The sequence below is a fragment of the Primulina tabacum genome, chromosome 5, assembly GCF_025594145.1.
Source record: "Primulina tabacum isolate GXHZ01 chromosome 5, ASM2559414v2, whole genome shotgun sequence".
NCBI lineage: Eukaryota > Viridiplantae > Streptophyta > Magnoliopsida > Lamiales > Gesneriaceae > Primulina > Primulina tabacum.
In genome coordinates, this window is record NC_134554.1 from 9,776,848 (window position 1) to 9,797,721 (window position 20,874).

The 20,874-nt window shown below is 36.3% G+C and overlaps 4 protein-coding genes across 7 annotated transcripts; 3 read left to right on the top strand and 1 right to left on the bottom strand.

The window, feature by feature from the left end:
- The first annotated feature begins 88 nt into the window (after window positions 1-88).
- Window positions 89-4,221, top strand: LOC142546336 (uncharacterized). Of its 4 annotated transcripts, XM_075654001.1 has the most exons (9): window positions 92-269; window positions 580-981; window positions 1,061-1,113; window positions 1,595-1,654; window positions 1,759-1,836; window positions 2,045-2,174; window positions 2,390-2,442; window positions 2,772-2,960; window positions 3,276-4,221. In XM_075654001.1, the coding sequence occupies exons 2-9, from the start codon at window positions 675-677 to the stop codon at window positions 3,441-3,443; spliced, it is 1,038 nt and encodes a 345-aa protein (XP_075510116.1). In that variant the 5' UTR covers window positions 92-269; window positions 580-674; the 3' UTR covers window positions 3,444-4,221. The 4 variants fall into 4 exon arrangements, with proteins under 4 accessions (XP_075510120.1, XP_075510119.1, XP_075510116.1 ...); XM_075654005.1 differs by lacking the exon at window positions 2,772-2,960 and having other exon boundaries at window positions 89-269; XM_075654002.1 differs by lacking the exon at window positions 1,595-1,654.
- LOC142546338 (lipid phosphate phosphatase gamma) lies at window positions 4,174-12,412 on the bottom strand. Its single transcript, XM_075654007.1, has 2 exons — window positions 11,474-12,412; window positions 4,174-4,207 (listed from the first exon to the last, which is right to left on the bottom strand). The coding sequence occupies exon 1, from the start codon at window positions 12,159-12,161 to the stop codon at window positions 11,478-11,480; it is 684 nt and encodes a 227-aa protein (XP_075510122.1). The 5' UTR covers window positions 12,162-12,412; the 3' UTR covers window positions 4,174-4,207; window positions 11,474-11,477.
- A 1,618-nt stretch (window positions 12,413-14,030) lies between these two features.
- LOC142546339 (protein OSB2, chloroplastic-like) lies at window positions 14,031-15,375 on the top strand. The gene has a single exon (XM_075654008.1). The coding sequence runs from the start codon at window positions 14,187-14,189 to the stop codon at window positions 15,372-15,374; it is 1,188 nt and encodes a 395-aa protein (XP_075510123.1). The 5' UTR covers window positions 14,031-14,186; the 3' UTR covers window position 15,375.
- A 773-nt stretch (window positions 15,376-16,148) lies between these two features.
- Window positions 16,149-18,069, top strand: LOC142546340 (beta-1,4-xylosyltransferase IRX9). Its single transcript, XM_075654009.1, has 3 exons — window positions 16,149-16,801; window positions 17,343-17,574; window positions 17,892-18,069. Exons 1-3 carry the CDS (start codon window positions 16,152-16,154, stop codon window positions 18,009-18,011), a joined length of 1,002 nt encoding a protein of 333 aa, XP_075510124.1. The 5' UTR covers window positions 16,149-16,151; the 3' UTR covers window positions 18,012-18,069.
- The last annotated feature ends 2,805 nt before the right edge of the window (window positions 18,070-20,874 follow it).

Here is a 20,874-nt window from a genome sequence, read left to right on the forward strand (position 1 = left end):
ATACTTTTTTTAAAATGGAGTTTTGGTAAAAAATAATTTCGTTTACTTATCCAAATAATAAGCCGAAAAGTATCATTAATCCATCATTCCTCTTCAGTGGCTGTGATGAATCTGACGATGCCTTAAAATCTTTCCTTTCTGTTTGAGAAGTGAAATATACAATAGAGTTCAAGTTCTTGAGTGGGTTTACAGTGAAACAGAGCTAATCTCAGCAATCCGCGGAGGCTGCTCAAATACTCAGAGTGACACTTGACTCTTGAGTTTCAAAGGTAGATGCTTTATCTCTATACATTTTCTTCCGGGGGAAAACCCATTGTAAATGGGGTGAAATGCAGAAATATGCGTTTTTATTTTGTGTTCTTTGATGGGTCAACGGTCATCTGTAAATTTTATCCTTCTGCTGTGATTAAAATGCTTGTGCCACCACATAAATTCGCGCTTGAATCCCATCCCTTCTACACATGGGCTATGGCATTCTTGATTAACTTATTCGGATGTGTATATCTACTTGTGTATTTGATTCGTCATTTATGCTCGATTGGGGTCCGATAATTTCTTGCATAAAATTGATTATGCCAGTTTCTTAGCTGCTGAATTTGCTGAATATGAGTTTGGACTTCTCGGTCGATTAAAGATTGTTGTTCAAGAAATATGTGTTTTCCTTGACAATTGACATGTTGACGCTCGTCTCGCCCCAACTGCAATTGGCTCCTAGATTTGGGAATTCACCTCCATATACTATCGCGTCCATTTTATCTTTGTATTACCCGCCTCGGGCAAGTACAAGATGTCAAACTAACTATAAGAGACCCGGTAAAAGATGGAGATGCAAGTGTGGCACTAGCTATTCGTCCGATCAGGAACAATTCGGAAAGGAGGACGAAGAAGATTTTCAAGTGCTGGTGGCCATTCAAAGTTTGTACAACGATATTGTAATCCTTGACAGTCCTAGTTCAAGGCTTTTGCTTCTCGACACCACTGGTATATGTGTGGACTTTTGTTATTTCTTTTTCCCCATGAAATCCAATAATCAGTTAGCTAGCATGGAACTAATTTGCAGGTAATATCCACAGCGTCCTTAATAAAGGAAGTAAATGGACTAGCTCATATTGGGTATGCGATTTCTCAATCTTCTAATGAAAGTTCATCCCTGTTGCATATGTCCAAAATGTTGAACACACCCATTAATGTATTCGTGGTTTCATTCTTGTAATTGTCAAATCTAGACTGATCTTGAGTTGTCCCTGATCTTTTTTAAGAATATTTTAGTTTAGGGTAATCAAAAATGCCTTTTAACTGGATTATTCTCTTTCATGTCAGGTCAATGAGCTGTGTTTTAGGTTATGTTTTTTTTAAAGCATTTGATTTGGAAAAGGACACTACATGGATTTTAAATGACTTCATTGTTTGTGGATTTGGGATCAGTTATAGTTACTGACACGAGAGCTTAAATTGAGAGAAAGTGCTATGAAATATACTTGATATGACTCAATATAAAGGATTGCAAATTCCAAACCCAAGTTGTGTAAAAGCTATATAAGTTTGCCTCCGCTCTACTATATTCACAAGGGCGGTTTTAATTCCACTTTTATAGGATGAGTTTGCTACCTTGCCACCCGTGATTCCAAGGGGTCCGGTTTCCATCTTTGGCCTGGTAAGCCATCTCTATCTGTTCCAACTTTTGTGCAACATCGTTTTGCTATCCGTGTTGTGGTTTTCTTGGAGCATAGTTATTCATGATGACTACTTCAATTTCAGGGTGGAGGAACAGCTGCTCATTTGATGTTGGAATTATGGCCTTCGTTGCAACTCGAGGGGTGGGAGATTGACGAAATTGTAATATTCCTAGTATTATATCTATTTGGAAATCTTAGGATGCTATGGCAGTACGAACTAACATTTTTCTAATGAAACATCATAGTTTGCTATTTGAGCACCACTATCTCAGCGTTTTCAACTAGCTTGCACTGAAAATGCCTCAAGTCATCGTGATTAAATTGCTATTTATGATTTGATTTATAATATATTTTTATTTGCTCCCCAGTTGATAGATATGTCGAGAGACTATCTTGGTCTTTCTGATCTCGAGAAGCACAACAGTGATGGTGGAATACTTAAAATTATCATTGGTGACGTGTTTTCTCCATCAGTTGGTATTAATGGAGGATACTCAGGTAAAAGAAGCCATCTTTCTTGTTTCATGCATAATTAGTTAATTTATCCTATTTAATAGCACAAATCGTGTCCTTTGATAAACAAGGATTATAATTTTGTTTTGTTTATGAGTGGCATTGATTATTGCTCGGGAAAATATATAGAATTATTAGAATCTATGTTTCACCTGTTTGATCAATTGAGTAATTGGTCATTTGTGCTCAACGTGTTTCAGGCATCATAGTCGATTTGTTTGCTAATGGGAAGGTTTTGCCACAGTTGGAAGAGGTATTGGTGAATGGAGAATATGAAATCCGCTAGCTTATCTCCAGAAGTTTTTGAAATCTATAAGTTATCTTCTGCATAATGCATGCGCCTGTACAAGTTTTTGTCGAATAAAATTTGATATGAAAAATATGAACCTAGTGAAACTAGAAACTGAAAACAAAGAAAGTGCCATATAATCAAAAATCCGCTAAGGGCCACACTCATTTATTAATTCTGATAGGAAAACCTTTCATTTTTCCAAGTTCATACACATGGCTGCAAATATTACAAGCTTTGGACTTCTTAACTTATGGTTTATGAAAATTGATATACTTTGCCATCTTGAGTAGGCTTCAACTTGGTTGGAACTCTATGGTAAATTGGCGCCTAATGGCCGGATTATGGTGAATTGTGGTGCTGGCCAAAACGAATTACTATCTGCAGGATCTTCTGTATCTAGTAGTGATGGTTCATTCACCGATGGTTATTGGGAACTGAATGCTACTATCAAGGCGTTGTGCAAAGCCTTTCCTGGACAAGTAGGATGCTTACCTTTTTGGTTCTATGTGTATGTAGAAAAGAATTTACTTTTAAAAAAATAATGTTCCAAATAGTTTCTTTTCTTATACTAATTTTTTTTTCAAAAAAAATTAAGACGAGTTTGCGATTAACACATGGTTTTGGCTACATATTCGTCCGAACTAGAACCAAATTTTAAGATTCCTGAAACTATAACTGTAGAACACTGTAGCGGGATCAGGATCATGAATGTGGCTGTCACACACTGATAGTAATGCATTTTCGTTAGCAGCCATCGTTGCTAAGCTAAGTCTTAACCATTTACGTCATCCCAGGTTAACTGGAAGAAGATGTCGAGAAAAGCTGGTGAAAACTATCTAGCTCTGACTGGGCCTCTGCCAGATTTGGGTGTTTGGTCAGCTTGTCTTCCTAGTGATTTGAGCTCACGTGTTTACCAATGGAAGATCTGTGACAACTCCGGCATTTTGCATGGCTCTCATTGATGGTCAAGCAATAAATACCCCACTACTCTTTGAACATTCCCCACATTGTCTTACATTAGAATATCATCCAGAGGGAGAGACTGAAAAGAACAAGCCTTACCCAAATCTAATTACGAGGTAATCATGAAGATTCCGCGGTAAGAAAGGGACGTCCTTTGAAGTTGCTTTTCAAATTTTAGGTTTACGAGCATAGGGATAAATACAGCGAAGTTGAATCTCCTCATTTCATCTGGTATGTCCTGTACATTTGGTCAGGACGCAATGTTAAGGCGGCGTAACTCCTTGCGAAATATGCCATTGTCTCCGTGTTTTTGACAAACATTTATAAACTTACCTGATTTTTTCCTGGTTTGATTAATAAATCAATTGTTTTCTGGAGAAAAAATTACATGCAAGATACACCTACTACTACAATTTTTGTACCCATTTCTCAAATGAAATCACAAGTAGAATCCTGATAAAAACAAGAGCCTTGAAAGCATTCAAGTTGAAGAAACAGCAAATCATAATGCCGACAGAAACAATACAGAACTGTGTGGAATGTTAGATTCAAGTTCTGCTCCTTATAACAGTGTGTGAATCTATATAGTAAACTCATTAAAGGTCATTATAACAGTGTGTATCTATATAGTAAACTCATTAAAGGATAGCTGCTGGAAATCCACTTGGTTTCCAAGAGAGAGTTTCCACAAACTGATCCAAAGACAAAGATAACAGCTTTTAATTTTCCTGTCTCCTTCAATCTTCAGAAGCACCAAAAGAACCTGGGAAAAAAATTTGTGTAAATCAACTACGCAGAAGGAATACAACTTGATGCAAGTGGATTGAAGTATTCGATTAGAAGCAACGAGTTTCAAAATAGTTGAGGATTCGAAAATGCACTGTTATGGTTGAAAAAATAACTAAAACTAGTGTCTTTAGCATCTTTCATTTCATGGATTTGAATTATCCAAATATATCTGTTAAAGATCGTCTTCTTTCTTATACACCGGAATCAACAAACCAATAACACCAATATCCAATCAAGTACTCGAACAACCAAGCCACTGTCGAATTTAGATTACTCACGCTTCAAGCATGTACACCAGAAAATCAACTTCACACCACAAGAAACAACACAACAACGATTACGTGGTTCGGTCCTTCTAGAGACCTACATCCACGGAGAAACACCACCAATCTTTATTGAATTTCCAGAAGAGTTTGTAATACAACAGGTTTTCCAATTCAACAAGAAAGAAGTATTACAAGATTCGATCAAGCTTACTTCCCTTGATTCTCCTTCTTTCTTATATTGGCTCAGTATTCTTCTACCTTCTGACTTGATAGTTCACCGGGTTTCCTCCTTTCCTGTTTTGTTCTCTGGAAGCTTGTTCTCTGTTTTCCTTGTTCTCCTCTCGACGAAGCCCCTCCTCCCTTTCTTTTTTATCAGTTTTCAACCGTAATACATGTCCTCAACTGATATGGGCTTGTTTATCCTCCAAGCTAGTTGGGCTTCATCCTTGAGTAGCCCATTCCCTTCCAGCCCAATCCTTTTTGAGAAACCCGATTAACAATCTCCACCTTTTCTCTAAAGGTTGGCTGCTTCTCTTCCTTAGACGAACTTTACTTGTCTTCCACTACATTTACTAAGTTCAAGCAATGTTTGAACTTAGTATAAGGCAGTGTTTTTGTTAACATATCGGCAGGATTATCCTCTGATGCAATTTTCTTCAGGGACACTTCCTTTCTATTCAAAATGTCTCTGACAAAATGCATCTTTACATCAATATGTTTAGACCGTTCGTGATATACCTGATGCTTTGACAAATGTATTGCACTTTGGTTGTCACAATGTACAATTACTTCATCTTGTCTTATTCCAAGTTCACCAATGAAACCTTTTAGCCATAAAGCTTCCTTGATGGCTTCGGTGGCAGCTATAAACTCTGCCTCAGTGGTTGATAGTGCCACGACTGACTGGAGTGTTGCTTTCCAAGTAATGGCTGTCCCAAACACGGTGAAAACATATCCAGTTGTGGATTTTCGAGTGTCCATATTTCCAGCAAAGTCTGAATCCACATAGCCCACTAACGGTTGTTCTTTCTCACTTCTGTGTTTGAATTTTAGTCCCATATCTGCAGCTCCTTTCACATATCTCAATAACCACTTTAATCCTTCCCAATGAGCTGGTCCAGGATTAGCCATGAATCTTGATACCACACTTATGGCAAACGCTAAATCAGGTCTGCTACAAACCATTCCATACATTAGGCTCCCCACACCACTTGCATATGGAATGTGTTTCATTCTTTCAGTTTCTTCTTCATCATGCGGAGTTTGATCTTTTGAGAGTTTGAACTGTTGTCCAAGTGGTGATAATACTGTCTTAGCCTTGTGCATGTTGTACTTTATCAATACATTCCTTAAGTATTGTCCTTGATTTAGAAACAAGCTTTTTTCTGTTCTATGTCCTTGAATATCCATGCCCAGAATTTTCCTTGCTTCTCCCAAATCTTTCATTTCGAATTTTGTGTTCAGTTGTTGTTTCATCATCCTTATTTCTTCCATGTTGTCACTGGCAATGAGTATGTCATCTACATATATCAAAAGATACAACATGATTCTTCCTCATTCCTTCTTCAGATAGACACAACTATCAAAATCGCTCATGTGCATTCCTATCTCTTTCATATAAACATCAAACTTCTTATTCCATTGCCTAGGACTTTGTTTTAAACCGTAAAGAGACTTTTGTAAGAGGCAGACTTTTTCTTGATTTTCAGTTGTGACATAACCTTTTGGTTGTTCCATGAAGATTGTTTCTTCAAGTTCTCCATGTAAGAAAGCGGTTTTGACGTCTAACTGATGTAGCTCTAAATCCAGCTGAGTGACCAAGGCAAGAACTAATCTTATTGAGCTGTATTTTACTACTGGTGAGTAAATTTCATTGAAGTCTATCCCTTCACGTTGAGTGTAGCCCTTTGCAACCAATCTTGCCTTGTATTTCATATCCTTAGTTGCTGGATTTGATTCTTTGAGTTTATAAATCCATTTGCATCCTAATACCTTTTTATCCTTGGGTTTATCAACAAGTTTCCATGTCTCATTCTTATTCAACGAATCCATCTCCTCATCCATTGCTTTTATCCATTTCTTACTGCAGTTGCTCGTCACCGCTTCTTTGTAGGATGAAGGTTCCATGGTTTCCAATTTTTCAGCTATCGTTAATGCATACCATGTCAGATCAAGTTGACCATATTTCTTGGGAGGCTTAATTTGTCTTCTTTGTCTGTCCCTGACCAAAGAGTATGTGTTTGTTTCTTCATTTGTTTCCTCTTCTTGAGTTTGTCGTGTTGAATCATCCTCTAAGTCTATTCGAGTTTCTGGTTCCTTCATTTGAGTCTCCTCATCAGGCTCCACCTCAACTTGAGATTCCTTGAACTCAGAGATCTCACTGGTTGAGTTTTTATCTTTTAAGTCATATCCCATTTTTGATTCATCAAACACAACATTCCTCGTGTTAAAGCATCTTGGTCCTGTTGGCTCTAAGTTCCATACTTTATAGCCTTTTATTCCTTCAGGGTAACCAATGAATATGCATCTCAGGGCTCTAGCATCCAGCTTATCTTGCTTTATATGTGCGTAAGCAAGGCATCCAAACACTTTTAGATCTTTGTAGTCTACTGGACTATCACTCCAAACCTCCATGGGTGTCTTAAATCCCAGAGAGCTTGTTGGACTTCGATTGACCAGATAGCAGGCTGTGGAAAGAGCTTCACCCCAGAATGTCTTAGGGACCCTTGCACTCAATATCATGCACCTCACCTTTTCCAGTAAAGTTCTGTTCATTCTTTCTGCAATTCCATTCTGTTGTGGAGTGCCTGCCACTGTCCTATGCCTTGAGATGCCTCTTTCTGTGCATAATCTGTTAAACTGTTCGGACAGGTATTCAAGTCCATTATCTATCCTTATATGTTTTACTCTTCGATCAGTTTTGTTTTCCACCATTAACAGCCATTCTTTGAACTTGCCTGCCACTTCATCTTTTGTTTTCAGTATATAAGTCCATACCCTTCTCGAGAAGTCATCTATTAGTGTCATAAAATACCTTCCTCCCCCGTGTGTGGGTGTTCTTGAAGATCCCCATACATCAGAATGTATGTATTCAAGGGGTCTTGTGGTGGTGTGTTTGGCCTCAGGGAAGCTTACTCGTTTTGATTTTCCCAAAACACAATACTCACAGAGCTCCATTGTTTGAATTGATCATTCACCTAACAGCTTCCTCTTCATCAGCTCATGGAGACTTTTTTCACTTAGATGTCCCAGTCTTTCGTGCCACAGTTTTGTGTTGAGTTCCAGTCTTTGTGTTACTGCAGCTTTGCCTATCACTGTACTTCCTATCATTAGGTACAATGAGTTTTTCATCATAGCTTTCATAACTACCAATGATCCTTTCATTACCTTCATTGTCCCCCTTTCTGATCTGAATGTATATCCCCCAGAATCCAGTGTTCCTAAGGATATCAAATTTCTTTTTAATTCGGGTACAAATCTTACATTCTTCAACAACCTGTCCACTCCATCATGCATTCTAATTCTTATTGTGCCTTCTCCTTTTATTCTACAAGCTTTATTATTACCTAGCAGAACCATTCCCTCATCAGCTTCGGTTAGTTCCTCAAACCAGGACCTATTTGGGCACATATGGAACGAGCAACCAGAGTCTGGTATCCATTGAGTGTTTGAATCTTCAGTGGTGATGACAAGAGCATCTGCAGATTCATAACCATCTGTCACCACTGATGCTTCAATGTGATCTGCTGGTTTATGTTGTTTCCATTTATTTTTGTCGGGGCAGTTTCTTTTGAAATGGCCTACCTTATGACATATGAAACACTTGAGTCTCATTTGGCTTTTGGACCTTGATCTATTTCTTTTAAATTTTGGTGTTCTCTTTTCTGGGCTTCCCCTTGTCACTAGAACTTCACCCGAGGGTTCTGAATTCGATGTGGTCTTTCTTTGTAATTGTTTAGACCTTATTGCTGACAAGACTTCTTCAAGTGTTATTGTTTGTTCTCTCCCGTACAGAATTGCGTCCTTGAAGTGTTCATAGGTTCTTGGTAATGCATTTAGGAGTATGAGAGCCTTATCCTCATCTTCCAATTTGATTTCAATATTTTCCAAGTCATCCAGGATCTTGATGAATTCTTCAATTTGGTCCTCAAGGCTCTGTTCTTCCTTGATCTTGAAGGAGTACAGTCTCTGTTTCAGGTACAACCTGTTCGCCAGGGACTTCGTCATATAAAGGGATTCCAATTTACTCCACACAGCAGCTGCATTCACTTCCCTTGCTACTTCCCGCAAAGGTTTATCACCAAGGCATAGGATGATTGCACTGTGTGCTTTTTCAATGAGTTCTTCCTTATCTTTAATTGAACTAGACATCTCCTCCTTCTTCTTTAAAGCTTCTAACAGACCTTGTTGAATGAGTATGGCCCTCATTTTTATTCTCCATAGTGAGAAATCGTTTTTCCCTGTAAACTTCTCAATATCACACTTCATCGTTCCCATTGTTTGGGTTCGTTTCCCACAGACGGCGCCACTTGTTAAAGATCGTCTTCTTTCTTATACACCGGAATCAACAAACCAATAACACCAATATCCAATCAAGTACTCGAACAACCAAGCCACTGTCGAATTTAGATTACTCACGCTTCAAGCATGTACACCAGAAAATCAACTTCACACCACAAGAAACAACACAACAACGATTACGTGGTTCGGTCCTTTTAGAGACCTACATCCACGGAGAAACGCCACCAATCTTTATTGAATTTCCAGAAGAGTTTGTAATACAACAGGTTTTCCAATTCAACAAGAAAGAAGTATCACAAGATTCGATCAAGCTTACTTCCCTTGATTCTCCTTCTTTCTTATATTGGCTCAGTATTCTTCTACCTTCTGACTTGATAGTTCACCGGGTTTCCTCCTTTCTTGTTTTGTTCTCTGGAAGCTTGTTCTCTGTTTTCCTTGTTCTCCTCTCGACGAAGCCCCTCCTCCCTTTCTTTTTTATCAGTTTTCAACCGTAGTACCTGTCCTCAACTGATATGGGCTTGTTTATCCTCCAAGCTAGTTGGGCTTCATCCTTGAGTAGCCCATTCCCTTCCAGCCCAATCCTTTTTGAGAAACCCGATTAACAATATCGAATGAAAAGTAATTAAGAAACTGAAATCGTTTCGTTGCAAATCATTCTAGTCCATTCGTGCCGTCATTGTTTCAGTAATTTGTAAGTGCACCAAGTGACCAAATGAGCAAGACTGCTAAAGCTAAAATGGGGAGATAGTTCCAAACATCATCCACTAGCCGCCACCAAATAACAACCATAAACCATGGTCCATCTAACTGATACAAGTTGAGTGGATATTTGGCATTGAGAGCCTAAGCCTTCGGATTCTCCCCTTATCATGAAGTTGCCGTCTATTAAAGCTGATGTTGTTCAGCGTGTGGACTCTATTTCTGCTGTCATCTCCCTTTTATCTAAGTGGTTTGCCTCGTCTACTTCTAATCACGCCTATGCTTTCTTTAGTGTGGTACCCTCAGAGCACCTACCCGTATTCCTTGGACCTCAGTGATTTGGAAATCTAAATTGTTACCCAAACACACTTTCGTATTGTGGCTTTGTGCTAAAACGAAACTACTTACTCGAGATAGGCTCAGCTGTGTGCTTTGCTCTGGGCAATTGGAATCTTTGGATCATTTATACTTTGGTCGTGCTTTATCTTCTCGAGTATGGTTCACGGTTAAGGAGTGACTGTCTATCCATTATTCAATGACTACTATCAGTGCTGCGCTTAAGTGGTTTAAACGACCTTATAGCCGATCCTCTCCGATTAATTTGGCGAGCCACTGGGCTTTCTCCTGCACAATCTATTTTATTTGGAAAACTCGGAATTGCTTGATATTTGAGGGTGTTCGTCCCAACATCGATGAGATATTCTTCAGGGTTGAAGTTTTTGTTCACAGACAACGTCACTTGTATTATCCGGTTTTGCAGTTTGTCTATTTTGGCTGTATAACCCTGGTATCCCTTGTATGTCTTGAACAATTTTGAACTAAAATTTACATTTACCGATCAAAAATAAAATAAATACACAAATGCTACATACACATAATTGAACCCAGGTTTTATCAACTAGCATTCGTTATTCCATCATAGTCGTGTGATTGTAACCTTACTGTGTCAAACAACGGAACTTCACATGCTTTAAGAATACAATAATCTAACTAAGTTTGTTGCAAAATATCCCTGCCTATTTGCTAAGTGTCTGCATCTCAGGTCTTTTCATTATTTATAAAACATTACCCGCTCAATCAAACGCAAAGTTAATGAGTTTTTTCATGTTCAATCCGTACTTCCGTAGGATCGCTATTTGGCAAATTAAAGATCGTTTAGGCTTCATGACAAAGAATGAGTAGGCTGGTATAAAAAATTTTAGACTTGTTAGCATGTTTGAAATCATACCAATAAGTCCTATCAGGGGAAAAAATTGTATATATCACTATCTGATCTTACATTCACTAAAATCTGAATCTCTCATCCATGCTTTCGAATATCTTGAATGGAAAGATTTCTAAAATGTCCATTTATACAGCCTAAGAGTTTTACTACAAATTTCTAAAATCACTCATTCCTCTGCTAAAACACGGCAGATAAGAAGCACAACACACAAATACCAACACTGCATATATTCTATTTCAAAGCATAAAGTGCCATGACTTCATACAAATTTCTATAATGAAAACCCACAATTTCCAATAATATGGCATTTAGCGAGAGACATCAGTTAAAGGTGGAGAATTTTTGAAAAAAGATCGTATTTTATAAATCATATCTCCAACTTTACCAGCTATCTGTATATTGCCAATACATCGCTCATTTGAGAACGCATGCCAAAAGATGAGAAAACATCGATAACAGTGAAAATATCAAGAAAACTGACAAAAACACTCAACAAGTCCTAAATAAACCAAGACAAATTTCCACATACCTATTTAATCTGATCTCTTGTAAGACACGTGATTCCTTGCAGCCCTCGCATTCTCGTACTCGAATTTCAGCACGTTTGGAATATGTGAAGTGTCCTTCACATAAAAGAATCTCCCAAAAGCACTCTCCTCGATCGCCGGGAACCGGCACCACAGCAGATTATTGACCACCCAAAACCACCCTCCACCCAAAACCGCCCCCAACGCCGCCCCGGCAAACACCTGCGCCACCGTGTGGTACCCCAAATAAACCCTGGAATACATGGTCAGAACCGCCAGCGGCCAAACCAAGATACCCATAGTCCACATTTGCTTCCGGATCAAAATACCGATCCTATAACGAGTCAAAAGCGTTAGATAAACGGCGAAGAAGAACATGTACTGAGAATGGCTGGAGGGCCAGCCGTGCGAATCGCACATTTCCAGCAGCGCGCACGTTTCAGGCCTAGCTTGCTGGACAGATGTCTTGATCACCTCGTTAACGAATTGCGAAATCAAAAGGCCGATGGCGAAGAACATGCCTTGCAGCTCGCGGCGAAAGATAAAGTGCGACACGAAGCCTCCGAGGCTGATGAAGACAGGGACCAGAGAAATCCAGGCCAATAAATGGCCGATTTGGTCGCCTCTCCGGTATCGAACGTGGGTTAGGGTTACGGCCTTTAGGGTTACAGAAGGGATTGCATCCGACATCGTTTTGATCGAATCGATTACTCAATTCTGAATTTGGGTCAATTATGGGTTAAAAATCGGGGGTGGAAAATGGTGAAAAATATTTCAGATGAACGCTTGGACTGGTTCAGCTGAACATCATGTAAAGTCAGAGGATCTGTGTATGGTGGGTGTGTTAATTAATGTGCGCCGAGGGTGTACAGAAACAGTGGAAGATGCCCGATAGACGAAAGTAGGGGGAACTGGAAATACACGTGGCACTATAAAAAAGAATTAAAAGTTGAAATGATTGTGCGTGTCTAAATTTAACGCGTGTGCCATTTTTATGGGCTTGGTCGATGACTCTATCCTACACCTTGTATTATATTTCTCACATTTAGTTTTTAAATAAATTTAGATAATCATATAAATACTTTATATTAAATATATGTAAAGTGTAATGCTTTCCATGTAACATATAAACTGTGTAGAATTTTTTTTTATTGGTCCTTAACCGACTTATGTGCGAAAGTCCCTCGTCCGATTCCCTGACCAATATTGTCGAGTTGGCATTTCATTTTTTAAAAGATTATTCAAATATGTAAAAATAGTCGTATAATTTGAATCCATAATTATATAATATTATCTACTTTAAACGTAAGTGTTGATGAATTTGAATTTTGAACTTTACATGAAAGGTCTCACAACAATAAATATATCTTTTATCTTATAAACTGACGATTTTCACTGTACATTTTCAATGTGAGATTTTTGTTTCATTCTCAATATTACTCTCCTCAAACAATCTGATGAAAGTAATTTTTGTTAAAAAAAAAAAAAGGAACTTAAATATAAATTTGGGAGATTTTCTTAAACAAACTTCACACAATTACTATAATCAACTTTAGTCTTCAATTAAATTAATTTACCAAAATAGTCTTTTTATCATATCAAATTACATAGATATCCTCTATCATTTAAACTCTATTCACCATCAATTTTTTATCTCAAACTCTTTATTTGATTTTCGCTATTTCTCGAATAATCTTATGAATTCCATGCATTTGGAATAGAGCGGTGATAATTTGAGATAATTCTTTTGTCGAGTATTATTTTTATGCATTTTATTTTTTTTTAAGGTTTGTTGTGCATATTCATAAACTGTTAGTATGGGAATAAAGTAAAGACTTAATTGAGACCATCAGATTTTTTTTATATTTGTATAAACTCACATTGATGTAATTATTACGTTTCATAACCATGGTGATTGGTGATTTTGTTTATATTATTTTAGATGAGCAACAATCATAATTAAAATATTATAACATTGATGGTTTCGTATGCACTAATTCAAACTAACAATTCATAATTTTATTAAAATATTTTTATTGATATAAGTATGTAGTATTAAAAAAGTTAATATATTATAAATTAAATAAAACAGAACAAATGTTAAATCAACTCTTAAAGAGAAATAATAGATGAATAACGAAAATGAACATGTGTGTTCATAGAAAAAGTTTATTTTAGGATTTTTTTAATTAAATAAGACATAACGTAAAATATGTAATAAAGAAGCCTATTTTTGAAATTATGACTTTGAAATAGACTAGAATAATTAATTTCTTATAAAAATTTCCGTATTACGTGGTTTAGATCTGATTATGGTGAAATAGAATTGCCTGTAATACCTGAAAATAAATCATGTTTTGGTTTCAGTTCATGACTTAGATCTAACTATGAAAATAAATTCGTTACAAGTCATGTAATTAGATCAAAACAAAAAAAAAATTAGGAATTAAATTCAAAATCGTATGTAAATGATTCAATTTCGATTCCACCTTTCATCAGAATTGGAATAATTGTTCCAAACTGGAATAGTCGGTTTTAGAAATGTTGGGAAATTTTGCTAATATGTAACCTTCAAACTTCAAAGTTAGTTTTTTGTTTTCTGTTTTTTGTTTTAGATCTTGTTGAAACGAAAGTCCCATCACCCAAAACCTTACAGAAACCCTAATTCAAACACATATTACCCCCAATTTTTCTGGAGCATTTCCACTACCAGCCATGAATGTGAATTCCAGAGCCAAATTATCGGCCCATATGATTTTCCCCTCCCCCCCTTCAAGAAAACCCCTTGCTTTATTTCGAATCCTTAACACCCTCCAACGAATCAATTTCTACTCCATCAAAGCCACTAGAAACATCCAAAAAACCCATCAATTCACCAAGCCCGGAGCCCAGAAATACTCTGAAATATCACCAAGCTCGAATCAGGGAATCAAGAAGCACAGAGAATTACTAACGGCTTGGCCGAGACCAAGAGAGATTCCATACCAAGAAAAAGTCGCAAACTTGGTGAATTTGATCGGTCATATCCAGACCCCTGTAAAGTTTGAGGCTTCTTCTAATGGGGAACACTTTGCCGCCGCTGTGATTTCTCGAGCAGATGGCGGCGAAAAGGTTTCTTTGTTAGTTCCTGTGGTGTTTGAAGGTGATTTGGCCCATATTGTGGCGTGCCATGTAAAGGAGAATGACACTGTTTACGTTTCGGGAAAGTGGAGTAGGGATCCTATGCGATTGATGTTAAATCAGTATCTCGGAAGTTTTTATGTTTTGGCGGAAAATCTTAACTTTGTCGAGGGATTGGAAGTAAATTTCATGGAAAAGAGAGAAGGGGTCCTGTTGAACATCGATTCTGAGGAGCGAGGAACTGTTCTAGGCCGAAATGATGCTGTGAAAGTTGATAAGGATTGGTTTAAATCAGGAAAAGGTAAAGGGAAGAGCGTAAGACGTGTTCAAAAGAGAAAGGAATGGGATTTGCAGTTAGATTTATGGAGGGATCTTGTGAAAAATCCTCAGCAATGGTGGGATTATCGTGATCACAAGTGCAATGGATTGGTTAAGGAAAATTTCCCCGATTTTAAACAAAAAGGAACCGAGAAGGGACTCTGGTTGAGTAGTGCCCCTGAATGGGCGTTGCCAGGGCTTGAAAAACTGGAATTAGACGTTAAGGTTATTGGTGAAAGGTCTGGTGAAATGAAAAGACCGAGAAAACTGGACAGTTCTTGGAAGAATTTGGTCGAAAATCCAAATAAGTGGTGGGACAATAGAGCAAACAAGAGAAACCCGAAAGGACCAGATTTTAAGCACAAAGAGACTGGTGAAGCGTTATGGTTAAGCAGCTCACCGGCCTGGGTTTTGCCAGGTTTACTGCCTTCAAGAGATGTCCAAAGATTGGTAATTCATTCATGATTCAAATTCCACCTTGTATATGCTTTACTTTTTGTGGTATTATCTCACATAGTCATATATATAAATCGTAATTTCTCGTGTATTCCAACATTCAAAATCATGTCAAACGTGTGTTAGTTAATGAATCATTTTTCAACGATTACTACTTTTTTTGGATTGCTTTAGATGTCAATCAAAGGTCTGAACTCCCAAAAAAAGATTTCATTCCTTTTAAAGATAATTTTTTTTTGGGTATTTTCAAATACACTGTATGTGTTCTTTTTTTTGTATTCGCAGTTAGTCACGAAGTACAAGAATTAGTATTTGAAGTTTTTGAGCTGTGAAGTGTATGTAATTACCCTTCAAATTATAGCACACGAGTTCAAGTTCTTTCTACTCATAATCATTATTGTAGAAAACGAAAAAAGAAATTAGGTGGATGAATTTACATCTCAACAACTATTCGGTGCAAGAGAGCAATTCTTTTTCATTTTATTTCTTATATTTCAAGGCATGACTCTGTCAAGCAAAGCCTGACCAATTAAATAATTCTGATCACTAACAACTATATGATTCAATTCACCTACATTCAATTCTTAATTATGATATTTTGTATCCCGCCTTTTTTAGAAGCTTAATATTATTTGCATTACTTCTGTTTAATATTCTTGAATTTGATCACAAATCCCACATCATTATATCCCTCTCCTTTCCCCAAATCGTTTATTCTCTTCTTCAAGAACTTCCCAACAGCCGGAATCCCTAGAATATCAAGTAATTTCTCTCAAATCTTGGACTATGGCATCTCTGGAAAGATCGAAGAAGAAGATGCACTTGTGGAAGAAAGCCATAGTCCATTTTATACTATGTTTTGTGATGGGATTTTTCACCGGATTTGCCCCAGCCAACAAACCCTCGATCTTCTTGGGTCGTATTTCAGCCCCAAAAACTGTAGATGTTTTTCATGAGGCAAAAACACATAATTTCAACAGAAGTTTGTTGGATGAGAGGCAAGAACTAAAACCAAGCAGACAAAAATTGAAAAACGAGGTAATGCCAGAAGAAGAGGAGGAGGAGGTAATTCAAGAAACCGATTCGAGAAGATTGGTGATTGTTGTTACTCCCACAAGTAGGAGAAATAAGCTTCGTGAGGTGTTGCTTTCAAGACTTGCCAACACATTGAAACTGGTGGCTCAGCCATTGTTATGGATTGTCATTGAACAGAAGTGCGATGAATCCAAGGTTTCGGAGATGCTAAGGAAAACCAGAATCATGTACAGACATGTTGTGTTCAAGGAAAATTTCACAGATTTCAATTCTGAAATGGATTATCAGAGAAATATTGCTCTTAATCATATTGAGCATCATAGATTGAGTGGAATTGTCCACTTTGCGGGGCTTTCCAATGTGTATGATCTCAGTTTCTTTGAAGAGATTAGAGCAATTCAGTAAGTGTTATTCTGCCAATTCCTGAATTATTATTATATATATATATATATATATATATTAAATTCATCTTTCGTGTTGTAGGTATGTTTTGTGTCAACCGCAATAATTTGTCCATTAATTATTTTCTTAATTAACTTGAAACCGTAACCTAACATAAAATTAAATATCACACTCCATACTTTATTTTTAGACAAGTATAAGGTATCTTGCAATGATAAAGCTATCATAACTATTCCTATTTTCTTTAAAAATTTATGTTCTCTATAATTCCAATTTACCAATTTTTTCTTTACCACAAGAGTTGACTCCCTGTATTGGTTGAAAATTTAAAATTTACGCTTTTCTTCCTCAATTTTTAGTTATCATGGTTTATAGTTTATGAAAAATTATGGATCATAATATATGTATATACACACACAAATTCTCAACTTTAGATTATTATCACTAGTTATAAATTTTGGTAAATCGAGAGAATATGTTTAAAATGAAAGTGCGAGAAGATCGATATTGCTTGTGATTGGAGATGAAATTGATTTTCAGGGCATTTGGGACGTGGCCAATAGCAAAACTATCAGCAAACCGGAAGAGGGTGATAATCGAGGGGCCGATTTGTGATTCTTCGGAAGTTATGGGGTGGCATCTGAATAAAATGAGCAATTTAACAGATACAACGCCACCCCCTATTCATATCTCAAGCTTTGCATTCAATAGTTCTATTCTTTGGGATCCTGAGAGATGGGGCCGCACTTCTTCTGTTCAGGATGAATCACAGGTACGATACATATGCAACACAATATTTAAATTAAAGTTTTTTAAATAAGCCATTTTTATGTAATGTGTAATTTTTAATTGATTCAATCTTGTGTAAAAACACGTGTATCCAAACACTCGAAAATTCCTATAGTTTTGCCTCAGTAAGAAGTTCGTGTTGTGTTTCGCGTGATTTTATATTTTTAGTTTCCTTATTTACGGAAAAACTCTATGCTACATTGTCAGAAATTCGGCACGTTTAGTATATATTTATATGACATTTCAAAAAAATTTGCTCTCATGTCTAAAATCTTTTTTTTAAAAAAAATTTAATTGCAGGATTCACTAAAGTTTGTGGAAAAAGAAGTTCTTGAAGAGGAAACCAATTTAAAAGGGATTCCAGCCCAGAGTTGCTCTAACGTTTTGCTGTGGGACCTTCATATTTCCTCAAAAATATAGAACATTATCATCAAAATCTGGTGATAGAACCATATGAAAGCTTAGCAGAAACTAATAACGTGACAAAAAAATTCACATTTTTTAAAATCTTTAGTTTGTAAAAATTATCGTTGCTTTAGACTTATTTTTGCCATCATTTTGTGGATTTTTACTATTTGAAATCATCCATGTATTTGGTTGTATTCTTTATTCCGCTAGACATGTCAATCATACTCATATTTACACAATAAAATAATAATAATTTTGACATAAAAATAATATTTTTTCATGGGTGATCCAAACAAGAGATTCGTCTAAAAAAATCAACATGTGAGACTTTTTATTTCTTTTTTTAAGCCCTTTAGACAACAAAATTGTGCTTCCTCAACTAATTTTATAAATCAGAGGGTGGGGCAAATTGCATTCGCTACACATAGGTAAGTCAAAAGAACACGAGACTTGTTACGTAAAATCAATTGTTTTTTTTTTCTTTCTAAAAATAAGATAAAATTGTGTTTTTAAATCACAGACATAAAATTCCCTGAAAGTAAAATCTGAATAGGTCACATGCATGTGTGGTTTAAAAATTTGATATACTATTAATTTGCCAGAGATGATCAATTCGTCCATGAACTTTTGTTCTATACACAATATGAAAGATTTTTTTTAAAAAATATAATAATAAATAAAAAAAACTACGCAAAATATTAATTAATTAATTACATTTTGACCATGTGCAAATCAATTATATATCCATCTCATTATTCTATTTAATTGCAATTTGTGTAGCAATAGCAGGACTTAACTACCTATCATTTGTACATTATTCTAAGTCTTCTGAAATAACCATATTTTAATTTCAATAATTCATCACTCCAAAAATTAGTATATTATATCTTACACAACAAACTATGATATTTTAAAATTTTCTGAATAATATTTAAATATATATTTGTGTGCGTGTGAAACCACTAAATAAATAGAATCTCAAGTTTACATTGAATTTAGAGCATAAACTTTGCACGATCACCATCGACGAGATAGACTCTGGATTTAAACAGAAAAATTTGATTAAACTAAACAAAAGGTGTTGTTATCTTTGTTACAAACACCCCACGTTAAAAATAAAACTTATATATTAAATGGAGTGTGATTTCTTTGTTCGAAACTGAATATCAATTATCCGAAAATATGTGGTTTCTGGGTATTGTTACTCGTATATATTTTACTTAAAATCATATAATATTCTTCAGAATTTCACTCAAAATACACACTCTTTTCATTTAACGATACTTGCAAGTGCTCGTTGGTCTTGCTCGCCAGAATGCATCTTGATTATATAGTCTCGCATAATCTAAAAATCTTAATATACCCTTTTTGAACTCGTTTTTCTCCTTCTTTTTGCCTTATTTTCGTTTTCGCTCCAAAAAATGTTTTGGCTTTCATACTGTGTCATTGTGCTTGTATCGCTTAATATTTTTTCCTTTAGGAAGATACAGGAGTGAAACAATCAACCTCCTGTTCGAACCGAGGTTTGAAACCAAACCTATATAATTTTTTTGTACTTTTGGAAGAGGATCTGTTATCGGCCAATCTTCGCCTGCGTGAGCATGAAGGATGGATGTCTGAGACCATTTAGGATTTTTCTTCAGAGAAAACTGAGCTTTAACTTATAGAATTGAATCTTACTTTCAAGCAATTATGTTGATTTAGTGTGATGGAAGAATGTTTTGCGCCTTTGAGTTACTGGATCAACAGTTTGTCCAATTTTGGTGATTCTAGCATCAAAAGGAAGAAACGTTGGGCCTCGGCATGTGGAAGGAGGTGTGGTGGTTTTTGTTGTAGGAAAAATGTGTGATGAGTTTTTTGAAATCTCGGGCTAACATGACAAATTAAGTTAACCTAAAGCCAAAATTCATTTTAATAGCTCTTAAAATCGTGAGTTACGCTGGAAAGTTTTAGTGTTGGCGTGACTCAAATCATTATTGGATTTTGAGATTGCGTGAGTTTCAATTTCATTCAAATATATTTTTGTTGTTTATAAAAATAAAATAATAAACTTCAAATTTATTTCTCGCATTTTTATATAATATTTTATGTCAGTTACGCTAAATTTCAATTTCACTTTAATAGTGTCATTTGAAATCAGTTATATTTTATATATAAATAATTATATGCATTTTTAAAAGTAAAACTATAATCGAAATCCATAGATTTCAAATTCATCTCTCCAAATACAAACTCAGTTTCCAATTATTGCCGATCAGGTTCAACATTGTCAAAATATTCGTGTCTTTTACTTCTTGAGAAACTGGCTTACAGCATTGACAAGTAGAGTCACTCTTGTCCCGTGGATTTGTTGCCCGGCTTCCATCTTACCGGAAGAGGCATGCTACGGGAGCCGGTCACGAACTCAAGTCCCACCGCAGAAGGCAGAAGTGGGACGACAAGCTAAGCATTGAGTCCAAATAGCCAGACTAGGGTTCGGCTCATAAAGAATCGCAAGAAGTCGCTGATTTCGTTCCTACTGATGGCTTCTTAAACTATATCAAAGAAAACACGAGCTCCCGCTATCCGTGATTCCACCAAAATCCTAATGCTCGTACAGTCTAGACTTACACCATCGCACTTACTGTATGAAGTGTTGATCGCCGGATTGGGATGCAAGGGTCAAGCAGTGGTGAAGGTGTCTTGTTTTTACTAGCGATCTTGAAGGAGAACTTGATTAAGGAGGAGTTTGACCCTATCAGATTACACTCACTGCTCACATTTGAATGGGAAATTCTATGATGCATGAACGGAAAAACGAAAGACGCAAAATTTACTTGTTTTTATTAATGGCCTGCACTCAAAAAATGATCGCCCCTTATCTGGTTTGCTATAT

Coding starts and splice junctions, on each gene's coding strand:
- LOC142546340 (XM_075654009.1), top strand. CDS start 16,152: ATGGCATCTCTGGAAAGATCGAAGAAGAAGATGCACTTGTGGAAGAAA. Junction 16,802..17,342: donor GAAGAGATTAGAGCAATTCA/GTAAGTGTTATT, acceptor ATTGATTTTCAG/GGCATTTGGGACGTGGCCAA. Junction 17,575..17,891: donor CTGTTCAGGATGAATCACAG/GTACGATACATA, acceptor ATTTAATTGCAG/GATTCACTAAAGTTTGTGGA.
- LOC142546336 (XM_075654001.1), top strand. CDS start 675: ATGTTGACGCTCGTCTCGCCCCAACTGCAATTGGCTCCTAGATTTGGG. Junction 982..1,060: donor TTTGCTTCTCGACACCACTG/GTATATGTGTGG, acceptor ACTAATTTGCAG/GTAATATCCACAGCGTCCTT. Junction 1,114..1,594: donor AATGGACTAGCTCATATTGG/GTATGCGATTTC, acceptor CCACTTTTATAG/GATGAGTTTGCTACCTTGCC.
- LOC142546338 (XM_075654007.1), bottom strand. CDS start 12,161: ATGTCGGATGCAATCCCTTCTGTAACCCTAAAGGCCGTAACCCTAACC.
- LOC142546339 (XM_075654008.1), top strand. CDS start 14,187: ATGAATGTGAATTCCAGAGCCAAATTATCGGCCCATATGATTTTCCCC.